Here is a 14,076-nt window from a genome sequence, read left to right on the forward strand (position 1 = left end):
TGAGAAAATATTTAATATTTATAATATTAAATTTTTTTATCATTAGATACAAAATATTTTTTTAAAAGTAAAATTTATTTATAAAAGGATTATTAACTTTTGCATTTTCCCCTCATAGAAAAGACGGTAGGATAGGTTAGTAGTGAACGGTAACACAGCTTGGCAACAACTGTAACTCTAAAGCATCTTCCTCACTTCAAACCTCTATAAATATCTTTATAGCAAGTTCCTATATGGAGCACAATTCAGTCGCTTTTTCATTTATTAAAACTCTATAGAAGCTACCTTTTTGTTAAAGCAAACCCAGAATTCACGTGCTTCTTGTAAGTATATGCAACGAAATTTATATGATACTATATATAGGATAAACATATTGCTTATGTTTATCATCATCATCATTGTAAATATAGTTTCTGTTTCCTTTTCCTCACTTTATTCATTTTTTTAAAAAAATTTGGGTTTTTTTGTGTGTGTTTCCTGCCTATATAATACTGTTCTGAAGTGTAAATGTAATTCATCTGTGTGAAGGGAAAAAAGGGTATTTTGAGATGGGCAGGTGGAACGAGTATGGTGGGGTATTTTTTAGTTTTGCATTGGCGGCGGTGGTGATGGGGGTGAAAGGGTATCCGGCGGAGGATCTGGTGGTGAAATTACCGGGTCAGCCGCCGGTTGGGTTTAAGCAATATGCTGGGTACGTTGATGTGGATGTCAAAGCCGGGAGAAGCTTGTTCTATTACTTCGTTGAAGCTGAGAAAGACCCTGCCAACAAGCCACTCACTCTCTGGCTCAATGGAGGTTTGCTTGCTAGCTTATTTTACTCTCCTTGAAGCTCGATTCTTAAGCCATTGTTTTTGAAAACTTTTGTTGATTTGTCCACTAAAATTATGTTTTTTACCGTGAAATATGTTGGCATTGTTGACTGTTTTGATCGGGGAGCACTTCCATTCTTTTCTTCTTTCACTGTTTTCTAGCTGTTTTCTAACTGTTTTTTGTTTGCTGTAGATGACTTTATTGTTGTACTTTGGTTCCTTTTACCAATGCTTGGGCATTATTAACTTATTTCCCAAAGAGTATCTTTTGAGATTGCGTTCTTCCAATAGAAACCAACTGCATAATCTAATACCAAAGTTACCCAGATTTATTCATAAATACCAATAATTGATACTCATATTCCACAAATATTCAAACATGGTATAATAATATGATATCCCATAGTATATGAAAAAAACCTCTAAAAAAATATCGAGTATACCCTTATCCGTAGCTTCGAATTTCGGGGCAAGGGAGCCTGCTACTGCTAAAGCTACTGCTACTGCTACATGTCTCATTCATGTTGAGGCTTACAAACCTTCAGCATTATGAATTTATTCATGTTTGAGAGAGATTTATGATATATCGTGGTCCAGCAATTAGGGATGTTTATCTGTTTATAGTCTTACCTTCAAATTCCATTTCAGGGCCAGGGTGTTCCTCCGTTGGTGGGGGTGCTTTTACTGAACTGGGTCCATTTTATCCTAGGGGCGATGGCCGAAGCCTTCGGAGGAATTTAATGTCATGGAATAAAGGTATAAAGCATGTTCATCACATTCAAATGGGATGAATTTCAGTGTTTGATTGCTAATAAGCACAAATGTTGGTCACATTTATGTTTTTCTCACTTTCTTCATTTTCTTATCTTAATAGTGTCAAATCTCCTGTTTGTTGAGTCCCCTGTTGGTGTAGGATGGTCTTACTCAAATACCTCTTCAGATTTAATTCGTGGGGATGCTTCCACTGGTATTTTGATTTCTTCAACTTGTTTTAGGATGATTCCAGCAACAGACTTCACTGATAGATATTGAAATTATCAGTTTTGGAGAGAAAAAAATTTGATCTGAACTCAAAGTTTTCTGTTATTGTCAGCCAAGGATATGTATATTTTCATGATGAAATGGTATGAGAAGTTCCCAGAACTCAAGTCCAGAAAACTGTTTCTTACTGGAGAAAGTTATGCAGGTAAGTTTTTTAGATAATTAATCACCTAATACTAAATCCACGTGCAAGCACATTAGTTATTCATCCGATTTGCGCACGAGTTATTATGAAAATGAACAATAAGAGGAAGCAGTTACATCATACTAGGCATCTCTTTACACCAATTCCCTAATCCTAAGGCAAATCTGCCACTTTGTTTTATCTCAAGAGAAATGTTTACTTTACAAGAAACACTTTGGAAAGTGTCTTCTATGTCAATCCCAACTCGTTTACTATATCAAAATAGAATATTGTTTTACATCTTCATTACATGGTTATACATCTCGTCATACAGGGCATTACATACCACAGTTGGCTGAAGTTCTACTGGACCATAATGCACATTCAACTGGTTTTAAGTTTAACATTGAAGGAGTTGCTGTAAGACAACTTGCACTATCCTATATACTTTTGATAAGAAACATAAAGTTAAACATTCAACTGTGATTTGTTTAAAATTTTTACTTTATTTCTTCTGATTTAGATTGGGAATCCGCTTCTCAGACTTGACAGGGATGTTCCGGCAACATATGAATTCTTCTGGTCACATGGGATGATTTCAGATGAAATCGGCCTTATCATCATGAATGAATGTGATTTCAATGATTATACCTTTGACAGTCCTCATAATGTATCCAGATCCTGCAACAAGGCCATAAGTGAAGCAAATCGCATTGTTGGTGAATATATAAACAGTTATGATGTTATCCTAGATTTTTGTTATCCATCTATAGTGGAACAAGAATTGCGATTGCGGAAAATGGTAATACTTCCTTTCCCTTTGTTTTGGTTAAAAAAAAGGCTACGACTTCTTAAGAATTGTTCCATGAACCAACCGCATTAAACCCAGGATTCTTTTATTCATTCACTTGTACATGAATTCGTTTTGTGATATCCACAGGCCACTAAGATAAGTATTGGAGTTGATGTGTGTATGAACTTGGAGAGGCGTTTCTACCTCAACCTCCCTGAGGTTCAGATGGCACTTCATGCCAATCGCACCAAATTACCTTATCCGTGGAGTATGTGCAGTGGGTAGGCAGATTCACACCATCCTCTTCCATCCTTAGAAATAATGAACTGCAACATGGAAATGACTGCATACCTTGTCTTAACTATGTCCATTTGTTCTTTGTAAAAATAATCCCAAGTTAACTACGACACCCTTGAAAGAATACTGTGTTAGGGAGTTCAGTTATGCATGGATAAGGATTACCACCTGCAACATTTATTCAAAGGATAGTACCTTATTAATCTTATGAACTATGGTATCTTAAGTCAGTGACATGCTTTATATTTTGCTTTTCATGCAAGTCTTGTTTACTCCATGATGATTTTTTTTCTGCACTGAACAGTCAATTAAAGTACACTGACATGGATGGTGACATAAACATCCTTCCTATTCTAAGAAATATCATCCAAAATGGCATTCCTGTCTGGATATTCAGGTAAGACCCCGATTCACTTATCTTATTCAGCATGTAGCGTAGATGCTGTAACATATTAGGATTGCAGTGGGGATCAAGATTCCGTTGTGCCGTTGCTTGGGTCGAGAACACTGGTTCGTGAACTAGCTCATGATTTGAAGTTCAAGATTACAGTCCCATACGGAACATGGTTTCACAAATACCAGGTTTTTAATGCAATGTCAACAACATGTGTAAAGAGTTGTGTTTTTAATGTATGCAACTTTCTGCATTTACTTGGGTCTATATTTTTGGGTTAGGTCGGAGGTTGGGTGACTGAATATGGAAATTTGTTGACCTTTGCCACTGTGAGGGGGGCTGCACATATGGTACCATTTGCACAACCATCAAGAGCCTTGCATCTATTCAGTTCGTTCGTAAATGGTCGACGACTACCGAATACCACAAGAACTCCCCCTTTATGAACCGCACACCGAACAGCAAGAGTGTGATAGAGTTCCAAGTTATTTGATGTCTTAGAATTGGCTCATCTCTGAAAGGTAATAAGGAAATAAGGGTGTCTCCGTAAAAAGAAAAAAAAAAGGTAGCCGAGACAGACAGGATCGTTTGATTGTAGGACTATATCCTTCATCTGATTGAAATGGATGACCAGACTGTGATTCACTTGATGGAGACGATATGTTCTTGGTGTTTAGATTGTGGAAAATGTAATTTGGTTAATGATTGTTTTGTAAATTTTTGAAATACAGTGGGGAGTGAAACAAGATCCTTAAACTTTAGTGACCCATTTGTATAGTTTACCCAAAATGAAATTTAATCCGATTCAATAGAAATATGGCGTCCGCACGGACAATTGAACACGGGAAACTCTGTCGTACGACAACCTTAATATATGACTAAAGAAAGACATTACCGAAAATGTTATTATTTAATGTTTTAGGTAAAAAAAAAATAACATTTTTGGTAGCACATTTCCCTTAGAGATTAGGGAGCTTTCTCCCCTTTTTTGCTTTGTTTCTCTTCGACGGTAACTGTGGGAACTTTTGACTCTGGTAAGTTTTCAACTCGTTTTTACTCGGTCTATGTATTGGATGGTTGATTTGTTCCATTAAGAACTCGAGATGGTTTAGTTGTTTTTTTTGTCTATATTTACTTGAGCATCAGTTTTTTTTTTGAGATTCAAGTTTTGTGTTTGGGAAGTTGTTTTAAAATTTTAACTATAATTTTGTTGGTTTTTTATTCGCTTCGTGAGCTCTTGAGATTTGAGTTCTGATTTTATGATTGGTGGGATTTTAGAGTTAAGTTCTCTGGTGAAAGTTTTCATTTTTTGGGTGTTATTTGTTATTTATCTTATTTTAGAAGGGATTATGCTCAAGCTGATCTGAAAATTCTTGTTCTGTATAGAGGGATGCATGTGAAACTTATTCTAGTTTTGCTTATGGATGAGTGCGACTTTGAAATGCTCAGAATCAAACTCCTTCATGGTCTTCCGTTTTCTTTGGTCTTGGCCTCTTACATTGTAGAACCGGAAACTTTATGCTTAGGCACAGAACTTACTTCACCTTATTTGTGCACAAGATGTGTGATATGACTCACCTTGCATCCAAGTCAGGATAAACCGATAATCGCCTTGTGCCCTACAGCTGCATTGCTAACCGTAGTTATTCAATTGATTCATGTTGTTTTGGATAGTTGTTGCGGTATAGTGAGTGTTTGTTATTGAGTGGTTCTTGAAACATGGTACCGTCTAGGCCTTCTTCCCAGCTTAATAATATAAATATGCTTGGGAATGCGCCATCTTCTCTTCTTGATCAGTCTTTCGGAAATGGAGGTTCGAACTCTCAGCTGTCCAGTCCTGGAACTAGGCAGCATGTAGGAATTGACTCCTGCGCTAAGTCCGATCCACTTTCAAATGTAGTATATGGAATGGGGTTTAATGCTTCCACATCATTGCTTTTGCCATTAAACATTTCTAACACTGGTTCATCTGGTCAAGTTCAAGGTCAGCAATTTCCAAACCTTTCTGGCAACCATGTTTTACCAGATCAGCAGCAATCCAAACAACTTGAGCCACAACATGGTCAACAAGCAATGCAACAGTTCTCTGCCCCCCACGATAGCCATCTAGGGCAGCAGCAACATTTTTAATCTATTAGAGGAGGGTTGGCTGGTGTTGGGGCCATCACATCGGAACCACAAGGGACTAATGATCAGTATGTCCAGCAGCAACAGAAGTTGCAATCACTGCAAAATCTTGCTCCAGTGAAAGTGGAACCACAACAAATCCCACCTATGAGAACTATGGCACAGATAAAAACGGAACCCACCATTCAGATCAATCATTGTTTTTGCATCATCAACAGCAGCAGCAGTTACTGCAGATGTCACGACAGCCCTCACAAGATGCTGCTGCTGCTGCCCAAATTAATCTTTTGAATCGACAAACACTTTTGCAGATAGATACACCAACAACAACTTTTGAAAGCATTGCCTCACCAAAGGACTCAATTATCACAACAGTTCCAGCAGACTTTGCCTTTGAGATTACCTGTGAAACCGGTGTATGAGCCTGGGATGTGTGCTCGGCGTCTGATGTGTTACATGTATCAGCAATGACATAGACCTGATGTAAGATCTCCATGTTGTGAATATCTATTTTCCACATGTAGTCAATGGCTTTGTGGATGTAACTTTCCATTTTTTTCATGTAGGACAACAACATTGAATTTTGGAGGAAATTTGTTGCTGAGTATTTTGCTCCCAATGCCAAAAAGAAGTGGTGTGTTTCAATGTATGGAAATGGACGCCAAACAACTGGTGTTTTCCCTCAGGTCTGTCTCTGAGAAAATCTTGCTGAAACTTCCAACACTGAAGTCTGAACATCTTTCAATTGGCATCTTTTAAAATTGAATGAGGTCTATCATCTTTGGAACTTTGTATCTTTGGTAGTTTGCTATGTCCCCTCATTAATGTTTGTTAAGTGTAGGCTTAAAATGAAATTTCTATTCAGTCTTTTTGGCCTGTGGATGTCATCGGTATCTTTGCCTGTAGAGTGTAGGGTTATTTCTGTTCTTTTTTTTTTTTTGATAAGGGGAGGTCTCAATAGTGAGGTGTGAATGCAAAGGATAATTGAACTCTTGTAAAAACATTACAGGATGTATTGCAGTGTGAAATATGCAATCGGAAGCCAGGTCGTGGTTTTTGGTATGTTATCCCCCCCCCCCACATTTTCCCCCCTTTTTTGTTGTTGTTCATCTGTCTTTAAGGTTATAGTCAATCTACTAGTTTGCCATCTTTCTTTGGGGCTGTGAACGTACTTGATTGTCATCTTAATTTGGCCTACATTAATATGCATTTGCTTCTTCAGGTTAATATATTAATCACTCTTATATATCTAATATGTTTCTACTGTGCTTTTAGAGGAGACTTTCGAGGTTCTCCCTAGGCTTTTTAGAATTAAATATGAGAGTGGTACTTTGGAAGAACTTTTATACATTGATATGCACCGTGAGTATCAGAATCCATCTGGCCAAATTGTGTTGGACTACTCAAAAGCAATACAAGAAAGTGTTTTTGAGCAACTTCGTGTTGTTCGTGATGGTCAGCTTCGGATAGTTTTCTCACCAGATCTGAAGGTTACAAAATGAAGTTATGGTTTTTTACTAACTTTGAAAAATTTGAGGCCTTATTAACTTAGTTCATTTCCCTTTTTTTTTCTTCCCCTTTTCATCATATATGCTCTTGGGAATTTTGTGCTCGACGTCATGAAGAAATCGTCCCTAGAAAATTGTTGATACCTCAGGCTGTGATCAAATATTTTCTCTATTACTTGAAAACGTCTCATATATGCTATTGACTTGGCATAGTATGCCTGAACTGTATAAAACCTATGGAGCCTGGTTGATTTAAATCATATCAAATAGAGCGGTATGAGTGAAACTCTTCATGGCAGCATATATCATTCCGTCATTTTCGTCCTCTCAAAGATAATACAAGTCTCCGTCTCTATGGTGGTTAAAGACTGTTAATGATGTTGTAATCTCTCATTGTTGTTTATTAGGGGTGTAATTGAGCATAGCCTAACCCAAACAATAAGAATCTTGAGCTCGGCTCAGAAATAAACTCAGGTCAAGGTCAATCAAATTCCATTTTAAAAGCTTGAGCTTGATTTGAGATAAAAATTGAACTATTTGAGCTTACTTTATTTGGTTTGTTTACCTAATTAAAACAAGCTCGATTCCCACGCTCAACTATGAACGATGATGCTGGATTTTCATCTTTCTTCTTTCTTATCTTCTCTAAATCAGGTGTAAATCCTTTTTCTCTTTAATATAATCTTTACTGGTTATTTTTTGTTTTGTTTATTACTACTTGTTTGGAGCTTGGGTCTGTCGCTCAATGAACTATTATTTTGGTTCTATTTGGTGGTTGGCTTGGTAACTCTCTCCTTCCTTCCTTTTTACTCTTATAGTGTGCATGCCATATGTGTTCTGCTTACTGATGACCTAGGGATATGTGCTGTATCAATCACAACACATGTATTGATGTTGCCAGTTGTGTTTGTTTGGAAATTCTTTTCATTTGGGTAAAACATTTTCCTGTTTCGTTTGGTATGCAATACACTTCATTTTTGATAGTTGAAAATAGGCATCTGATTTGCAGCTTTGAAAATATAATAATATATACAGTTTGAAACCTCTTTGTTCCTACTTGCTCTTCCTTGAGGACATACTTTTGGTGTTCTTAATTAGATAATCTGCTATGAAGGTGTCTTAGAGGATTCTTATAATGGCGTATAGTTAAGACTTATGACTCGGTACCATTGCTTATAAATATATCTTTCATGGTATGCAAGGGCATGCTACTGGTGCAAACACAGCGTAGGCAACAAAACTTTGGAAATGTTTGTTACTTGGGAACATAAAAAAAATGGATGTGGTTTTAAGGTTTAATTAGATGAGAGAGGACGGTTGTCCTTCTGGATGATTATTGAAACTTTTGCACAGTTATCTGAACTGAAATTGAAATAAAATAGCACAAGAACCTACAATGAGGATCTTAAATTCAGATCTTCAACTTCTAGTGAACCTTAAAATTTCATAATAATAATGTTTGCAATGAAGAAAAGACAACATAGAATGGAAGCAACCGCTTTCTCTTAAATATCATAGATATATGAATTACTTATTTATAATATAATTTTTAGCTTAAATAAGGCTCTAAACCAGTCCAAAGAAAAGCTGTGTACGTCCAAAGTTCTTCTTTGTTCACACATGCCCTTAATCAACATCGTTTTTGCGTGTTTCATAGGATTGAGGATTGTAATTTTTGCTTTGCTTGGTTAAGTGAAAGAAAATTTGAAGGATGGAAAATTGTAGTAGTAGAAAAATAGAAAGATGAAAAATATATTTGTTTTTTCCGTTGATGAGCTTAGATATGGCAATGTGACGGTGCGGATTTTTGCTTGCCCCGACCCGACTTAGTTGAAGCATAACCCGACCCCAGGAATTTTGACAAAAACTCCTATATATATTATTTAAAAACAATTAGAAAATTAGAGAAAAGGGTACTTTACTAAATATATTGGGGCAGACGGAGGCGGGTTTCATTTAAACCTGACCCCAAAAAATTTAACAAAAATACCTGACCCAAAACCCAATTTAAAAAAATGATCCTATCAGATCATGTCAGAATCCGTCTATTTTGGGTTTTTTTGCCATCCCTATATGTGTTTGGTAGGAAAGATGTAAAAATTGAAAGAAAAAGTAATTTTCTTTTGTCGAAAAGATTGTTTTTCTTATTATTCAACAGTGAAAAAACTTACAAATAAATACACAAACCTAGGACCTATCTTAGGTAACTTCTAAACTAGGTAATAAACTACTTCTAGTAACATAATACATACCCTTAGAGTAAAAGATCCTAATCAAATAAAATATTTACAAATCCTTCAATTAAGGAAACTAATCTCTGACACTCCCCCTCAAACTGGGGCATGGATGTCTTCCATCCTCAGCTTGCCTGCTAACTTCTGAAAGTCTTTACCAGGTAGTCCCTTGGTAAGTATGTTTGCAACTTGATTTCCAGTGGTTACATAGGGAGTACAGATTAAACCACTATCAAGTTTCTCTTTTATGAAATGTCTATCCACTTCAACATGTTTTGTTCTGTCATGTTGAACTGGATTATGAGCTAAGTCTTCTAAAATAATTTTCAGCCATTATAACTCACAAATTCCCAATGCCATGGCTCGAAACTCACCTTCTGCACTGGATCTAGCCACCACATTCTATTTTTCACTTCTCAAAGTAACTAAGTTTCCTCTAAGAAAGTTGCAGTAGCCAGAGGTTGATCTTCTATCAACTATTAATCCTGCATAGTCTACATCTGTGTATGATTCCATAGTCAATTTCTTATCTCTTTTGAACATAATTCCTTTGCCTGGTGTGCCCTTCAAGTACTGTAAGATTTGAACTACAACCCTTAGGTGTGATTCTTTAGGGTTGTGCATGAATTGACTCACAACCCCAACATCATATGCCATGTCTGGTCTGATGTGTGACAAAGAGATGAGTCTTCCCACCAGTCTCTGAAATGAATTTCTATCAACTTCCATATCACCCTCTTTTTGAGTCTCCAAGCTTATGATTGATTTCTTTGGGTGTTGCTGCTGGTTTACATCCCAGTTTTCCAGTTTCCTTCAACAAATCCGTAGTATAATTCTGTTGAGATATAAAAATCCCTTGCTGTGAGTGTGCCACCTCAATACCAAGAAAGTACTTTAATCTTCCAAGTTCTTTTACTTCAAACTCTTTTACAATGCACTTCTTTAAGTTACCAAATACTTCTGAATCATTACATGTAACAATAATTTTATCTACATACACCAACAATATAGTTACTCCCTTTGAAGAAGAGTGTTTCACAAACAGAGTATGATCACATTGGCTCTGTTTGAAGCCTTGTCCTAGCATTACTTTGGTAAATCTCCCAAACCAAGCTCTTGGGGGCTTTTTTAGTCCATATAGAGCTTTCCTTAATCTGCAAACATTCTGTCCAATAGTTAAAGCAAATCCAGGTAGAATATCCATGTACACTTCTTCATCAATGTCTCCATGTAAAAAGACATTTTTGATGTCAAACTGTTGCAGATTCCATCCCTGGATAGCTGATAAAGAAAACTGGACCCTCACTGTGTTCATCTTTGCAACATGTGCAAATGTTTCAAGATAGTCAATTCCATAGGTTTGAGAGTACCCCTTTGCCACCAATATTGTTTTGTACCTTTCCAAAGAGCCATTGGACTTGTATTTTACAGTAAAGACCCACCTGCATCCCACTGTTTTCTTTTTTTTTGACAGTTTGACTAAGTCCCGAGTCTTGTTTTTTTTTTCTAGTGCTTCCATTTCTTCTTTCATAGCCTTTTTCCAGTTCTCATTTTCTAATGCCTCTAATGTTGTTTTTGGAATAGTGATATTATTCAGGCTAGTAAGGAATGCTATGTGGCTGGGTGAAAGGTTTTTGTAAGTCATAAACAAATAGGAGGGATGTTTAGTGGTGCAAGTTCTTTTTCCTTTTCTAATGGTAATGGGAAATTCAAAATCAGAAGCATTGTCATTATGTTTAGAGGAAGATATAACATTGTCATTATCATTATGTTCAGAAGAAGTTTCAGGATGTACCTTAAGCTGTATAAGAATAGGAGTAGGAGCAGGAGAAGGGAATGATTCAACCTGCATAGGTGCCTTCCTCCTCGAATAGGTTCTTAAGGGACAAATATCATCTTGAATATTAGGCTGTGATATGTTAATGATTGGTTGAGGAGTTTGAGGAGAAGATGAAGTAGGAATAGGAGAAGATGATTGACCATGATATATTTATGCAGTAGGAGTAATAGAAGGCTGATCAAGAAGGGCTGTAAAAAAAGGTCTGTTTCTTCTTCCTTATCTTCCCTAAAAGATATCTCCCCCTGAAGATAAAGAACAGTAAAATAACTCTCCTTTTCAACAAAAGTAACATCAGCAGAAGTATAGAATTTTCTGGTAGATGGGTGATAACACTTGTAGCCTTTTGAGAGGATGAATAACCAATGAATATGCATTTCAAAGCCCTTGGGTCAAGTTTACCTCGATTTTGAGAGTGGAATTGAACAAAAGCAACACACCCGAATACTCTTGGTTGTAGATGAAGAGATTGACTGAAGTTTGGAAAGAATTTGATAAGGGTTTGAAGAGGACTTTGGGATGAAAGGATTTTAGAGGGTATTCTGTTTATCAGAGAAATAGCAGTCAATGGAGCTTCCTCCAATAATTTTTAGGGACATTATTTTGAAACAAAAGGGCTCTAGTTATAGCAAGGAGGTGTCCATTCTTTCTTTCTTTTGGGGAGTATTTACACAAGATGACTCATGTATAATATCTTTGTCTAAGAAATAAGGAGATAGGAATTGATTAAAGTAATCCCTGACATTGTCAGACCTGACTTTCTTAATTTCAGCCCCAAACTGAGTCTTAATCATGGTGTAAAAAGTTTTAAAGGTAGAGGTAACATCTTACTTTTGTTTCAGAAGATAAATCCAAGTAACTCTGTTGCAATCATCTATAAAAGATACAAACCACCTAGCCCCAGTTATGTTTGGAATGGTAGAGGGCCCCCAAACATCACTATGAATAAGATTGAAGGGATGACTGATTCTTTTATTACTTGTTGGAAAAGAATAACATTTATGTTTTGCAAGTTCACAAACTTTACAATGAAATTCATCAATATTTATGGTTTTACATAAAGAAGGAAACATAGTTTTTAAAAGTCTAAAAAGTGGGTGACCAAGGCGAAAATGATGTAGCCATATTCGGTCTTTGTTGGCTGTAGAATTAGATAAAAAAGACAAAGGCTGAGTATTCAAAACACTAGCTGGTCTACGAAGGATCGCAAGATAGTATAAGCCTTTTATTTCCCTAGCATGCCCAATCATCCTCTTTTTTTTTTGCTCCTGAAAAATACATCGTGTTGGATAAAACAGAACACTGCAATTAGTATCTTTAACAAGTTTTGGTATAGAGATAAGGCTAGTAAACAACTTTGGCACATGTAGAGCATTTTTAAGTAGAAGAGTTTTACTAATGGCAATATCTCATTGACCAACAATTGTTACCATAGTACTATTTGCATCTGTAATTTTCTTGTTGCTAGGACAAGGTGTATAGGTGATGAAATTTAGAGATTGGTCATATGATCAGTGACTCTTGAGTCTATTACCTAGGAGTTTAGTGTAGATATGTAGGTGGAGGCATTAGAATTTTGAGTTGAAGAAGAGGGTATATTTGAGAAGACCAAATTGCGTGTACCTGTAGAGAATGGTTCTCCTAAATATTCTAGAAGTTTTTTCAACTTTTCTACTTCTTCTCGGTTGAACTCAACAGATTGTTCATCTGACTCTTTAGCCACTTGTCTGGTTGCAAAAGCTATGTTCTGTCCTCTTGCTAAGCCTTCTTTCTCCGTGAAATTTATATTTGTTGAAGGAGGCTTCCCATGTAGCCTCTAGCATTTCTCTTTGGTGTGTCGAGGCTTTTTGCAGTAAGTACACCGAAAGGAGTCTTTGTTTACTGTCATTGTTATTTTTGGTCTATCTTTAATATTTTCTAGACGTGTTGACCTCTCAAAGATTGTTCTGGTAACCAAGGCTGAGCTTTCAACTTGGCTGTTTTCGACCACCATCACTCCTCTTCCTTCTTCAACACGAATGGTAGCAATAGCCTCATTTAATGAGGGCAAATATTCATTCCCCAAAATCTTGAATCTCACTGCATCAAATTCTATATTCAGTACAGCAAGAAAATCATAAATTTTATCTTTTTCGACAAACCTCTTTAGAGTTGTTGCATCCTCACTGCATTTCATCTGAATGCATTGGTAGTGATTCATTTCCTGCCAGAGACTCTGCAGTAGGTTAGAATATTCTGTAATGGATTTGCTTACTTGTTTGGTGGCCGAAATCTTGCTTTTAATTTCATAAATCTGGGCAGCATCTCTAACTTTTGAATAGGTTTGTTTTACAGCCTCCCATATCTCTGTGGTTGTACTGAGGAACATGCAAGTGTCATTGATTTCGGGTACCATCGAATTCCACAACCAAGTTATGACTAACGAATCTTGTTCATCGCAAGCTTCAAATTTGGGATCTCCTTCCTCAGGACCAATTCCAAGAAGGTGACCGAGTTTACCCCTTCCTTTGAGGAAAGTTCGAACCAATTGAAACCACTTATGGTAACTTTTACCATTCAACCTATAGGAGACTTGTATGTTATGTAAGTCACTCGTCAAATTGGAGTAACTCCTTTTATTCATGGTGTCTTCTTGAGCAGTTTAAGTACTGATTGAATCATTCGTATTGGCCATACTCTCGCAAGAAAAAAAAGATAAAAAATACTGTCCAACAAGAATAGTAAGGCCTAAGAAATGAGAGGCTCTGATACTATGTCGAAAAGACTGTCTTTCTTATTATTCAACAGCGAAAAAACTTACAAATTAATACACAAACCTAAAACTTATCTTAGGTAACTTCTAAACTAGGTAATAAACTACTTTTAGTAACAAAATACAAACCCTTAGAGTAAGGGATCCTAATCAAATAAAA

The 14,076-nt window shown here is 36.4% G+C and overlaps 1 protein-coding gene across 1 annotated transcript; it reads left to right on the plus strand.

Annotated features, from left to right (window-relative positions):
- The first annotated feature begins 212 nt into the window (after positions 1-212).
- On the plus strand, positions 213-4,250 carry LOC120199081 (serine carboxypeptidase-like 42). The gene is made up of 11 exons (XM_039200286.1): positions 213-323; positions 529-795; positions 1,458-1,565; positions 1,684-1,776; positions 1,903-1,995; positions 2,309-2,394; positions 2,498-2,776; positions 2,915-3,048; positions 3,369-3,461; positions 3,529-3,646; positions 3,740-4,250. The coding sequence occupies exons 2-11, from the start codon at positions 549-551 to the stop codon at positions 3,902-3,904; spliced, it is 1,416 nt and encodes a 471-aa protein (XP_039056217.1). The 5' UTR covers positions 213-323; positions 529-548; the 3' UTR covers positions 3,905-4,250.
- The last annotated feature ends 9,826 nt before the right edge of the window (positions 4,251-14,076 follow it).

This window comes from Hibiscus syriacus, unplaced genomic scaffold, assembly GCF_006381635.1.
Source record: "Hibiscus syriacus cultivar Baekdansim isolate YM2019G1 unplaced genomic scaffold, ASM638163v2 tig00005294_pilon, whole genome shotgun sequence".
NCBI classification, from domain to species: domain Eukaryota; kingdom Viridiplantae; phylum Streptophyta; class Magnoliopsida; order Malvales; family Malvaceae; genus Hibiscus; species Hibiscus syriacus.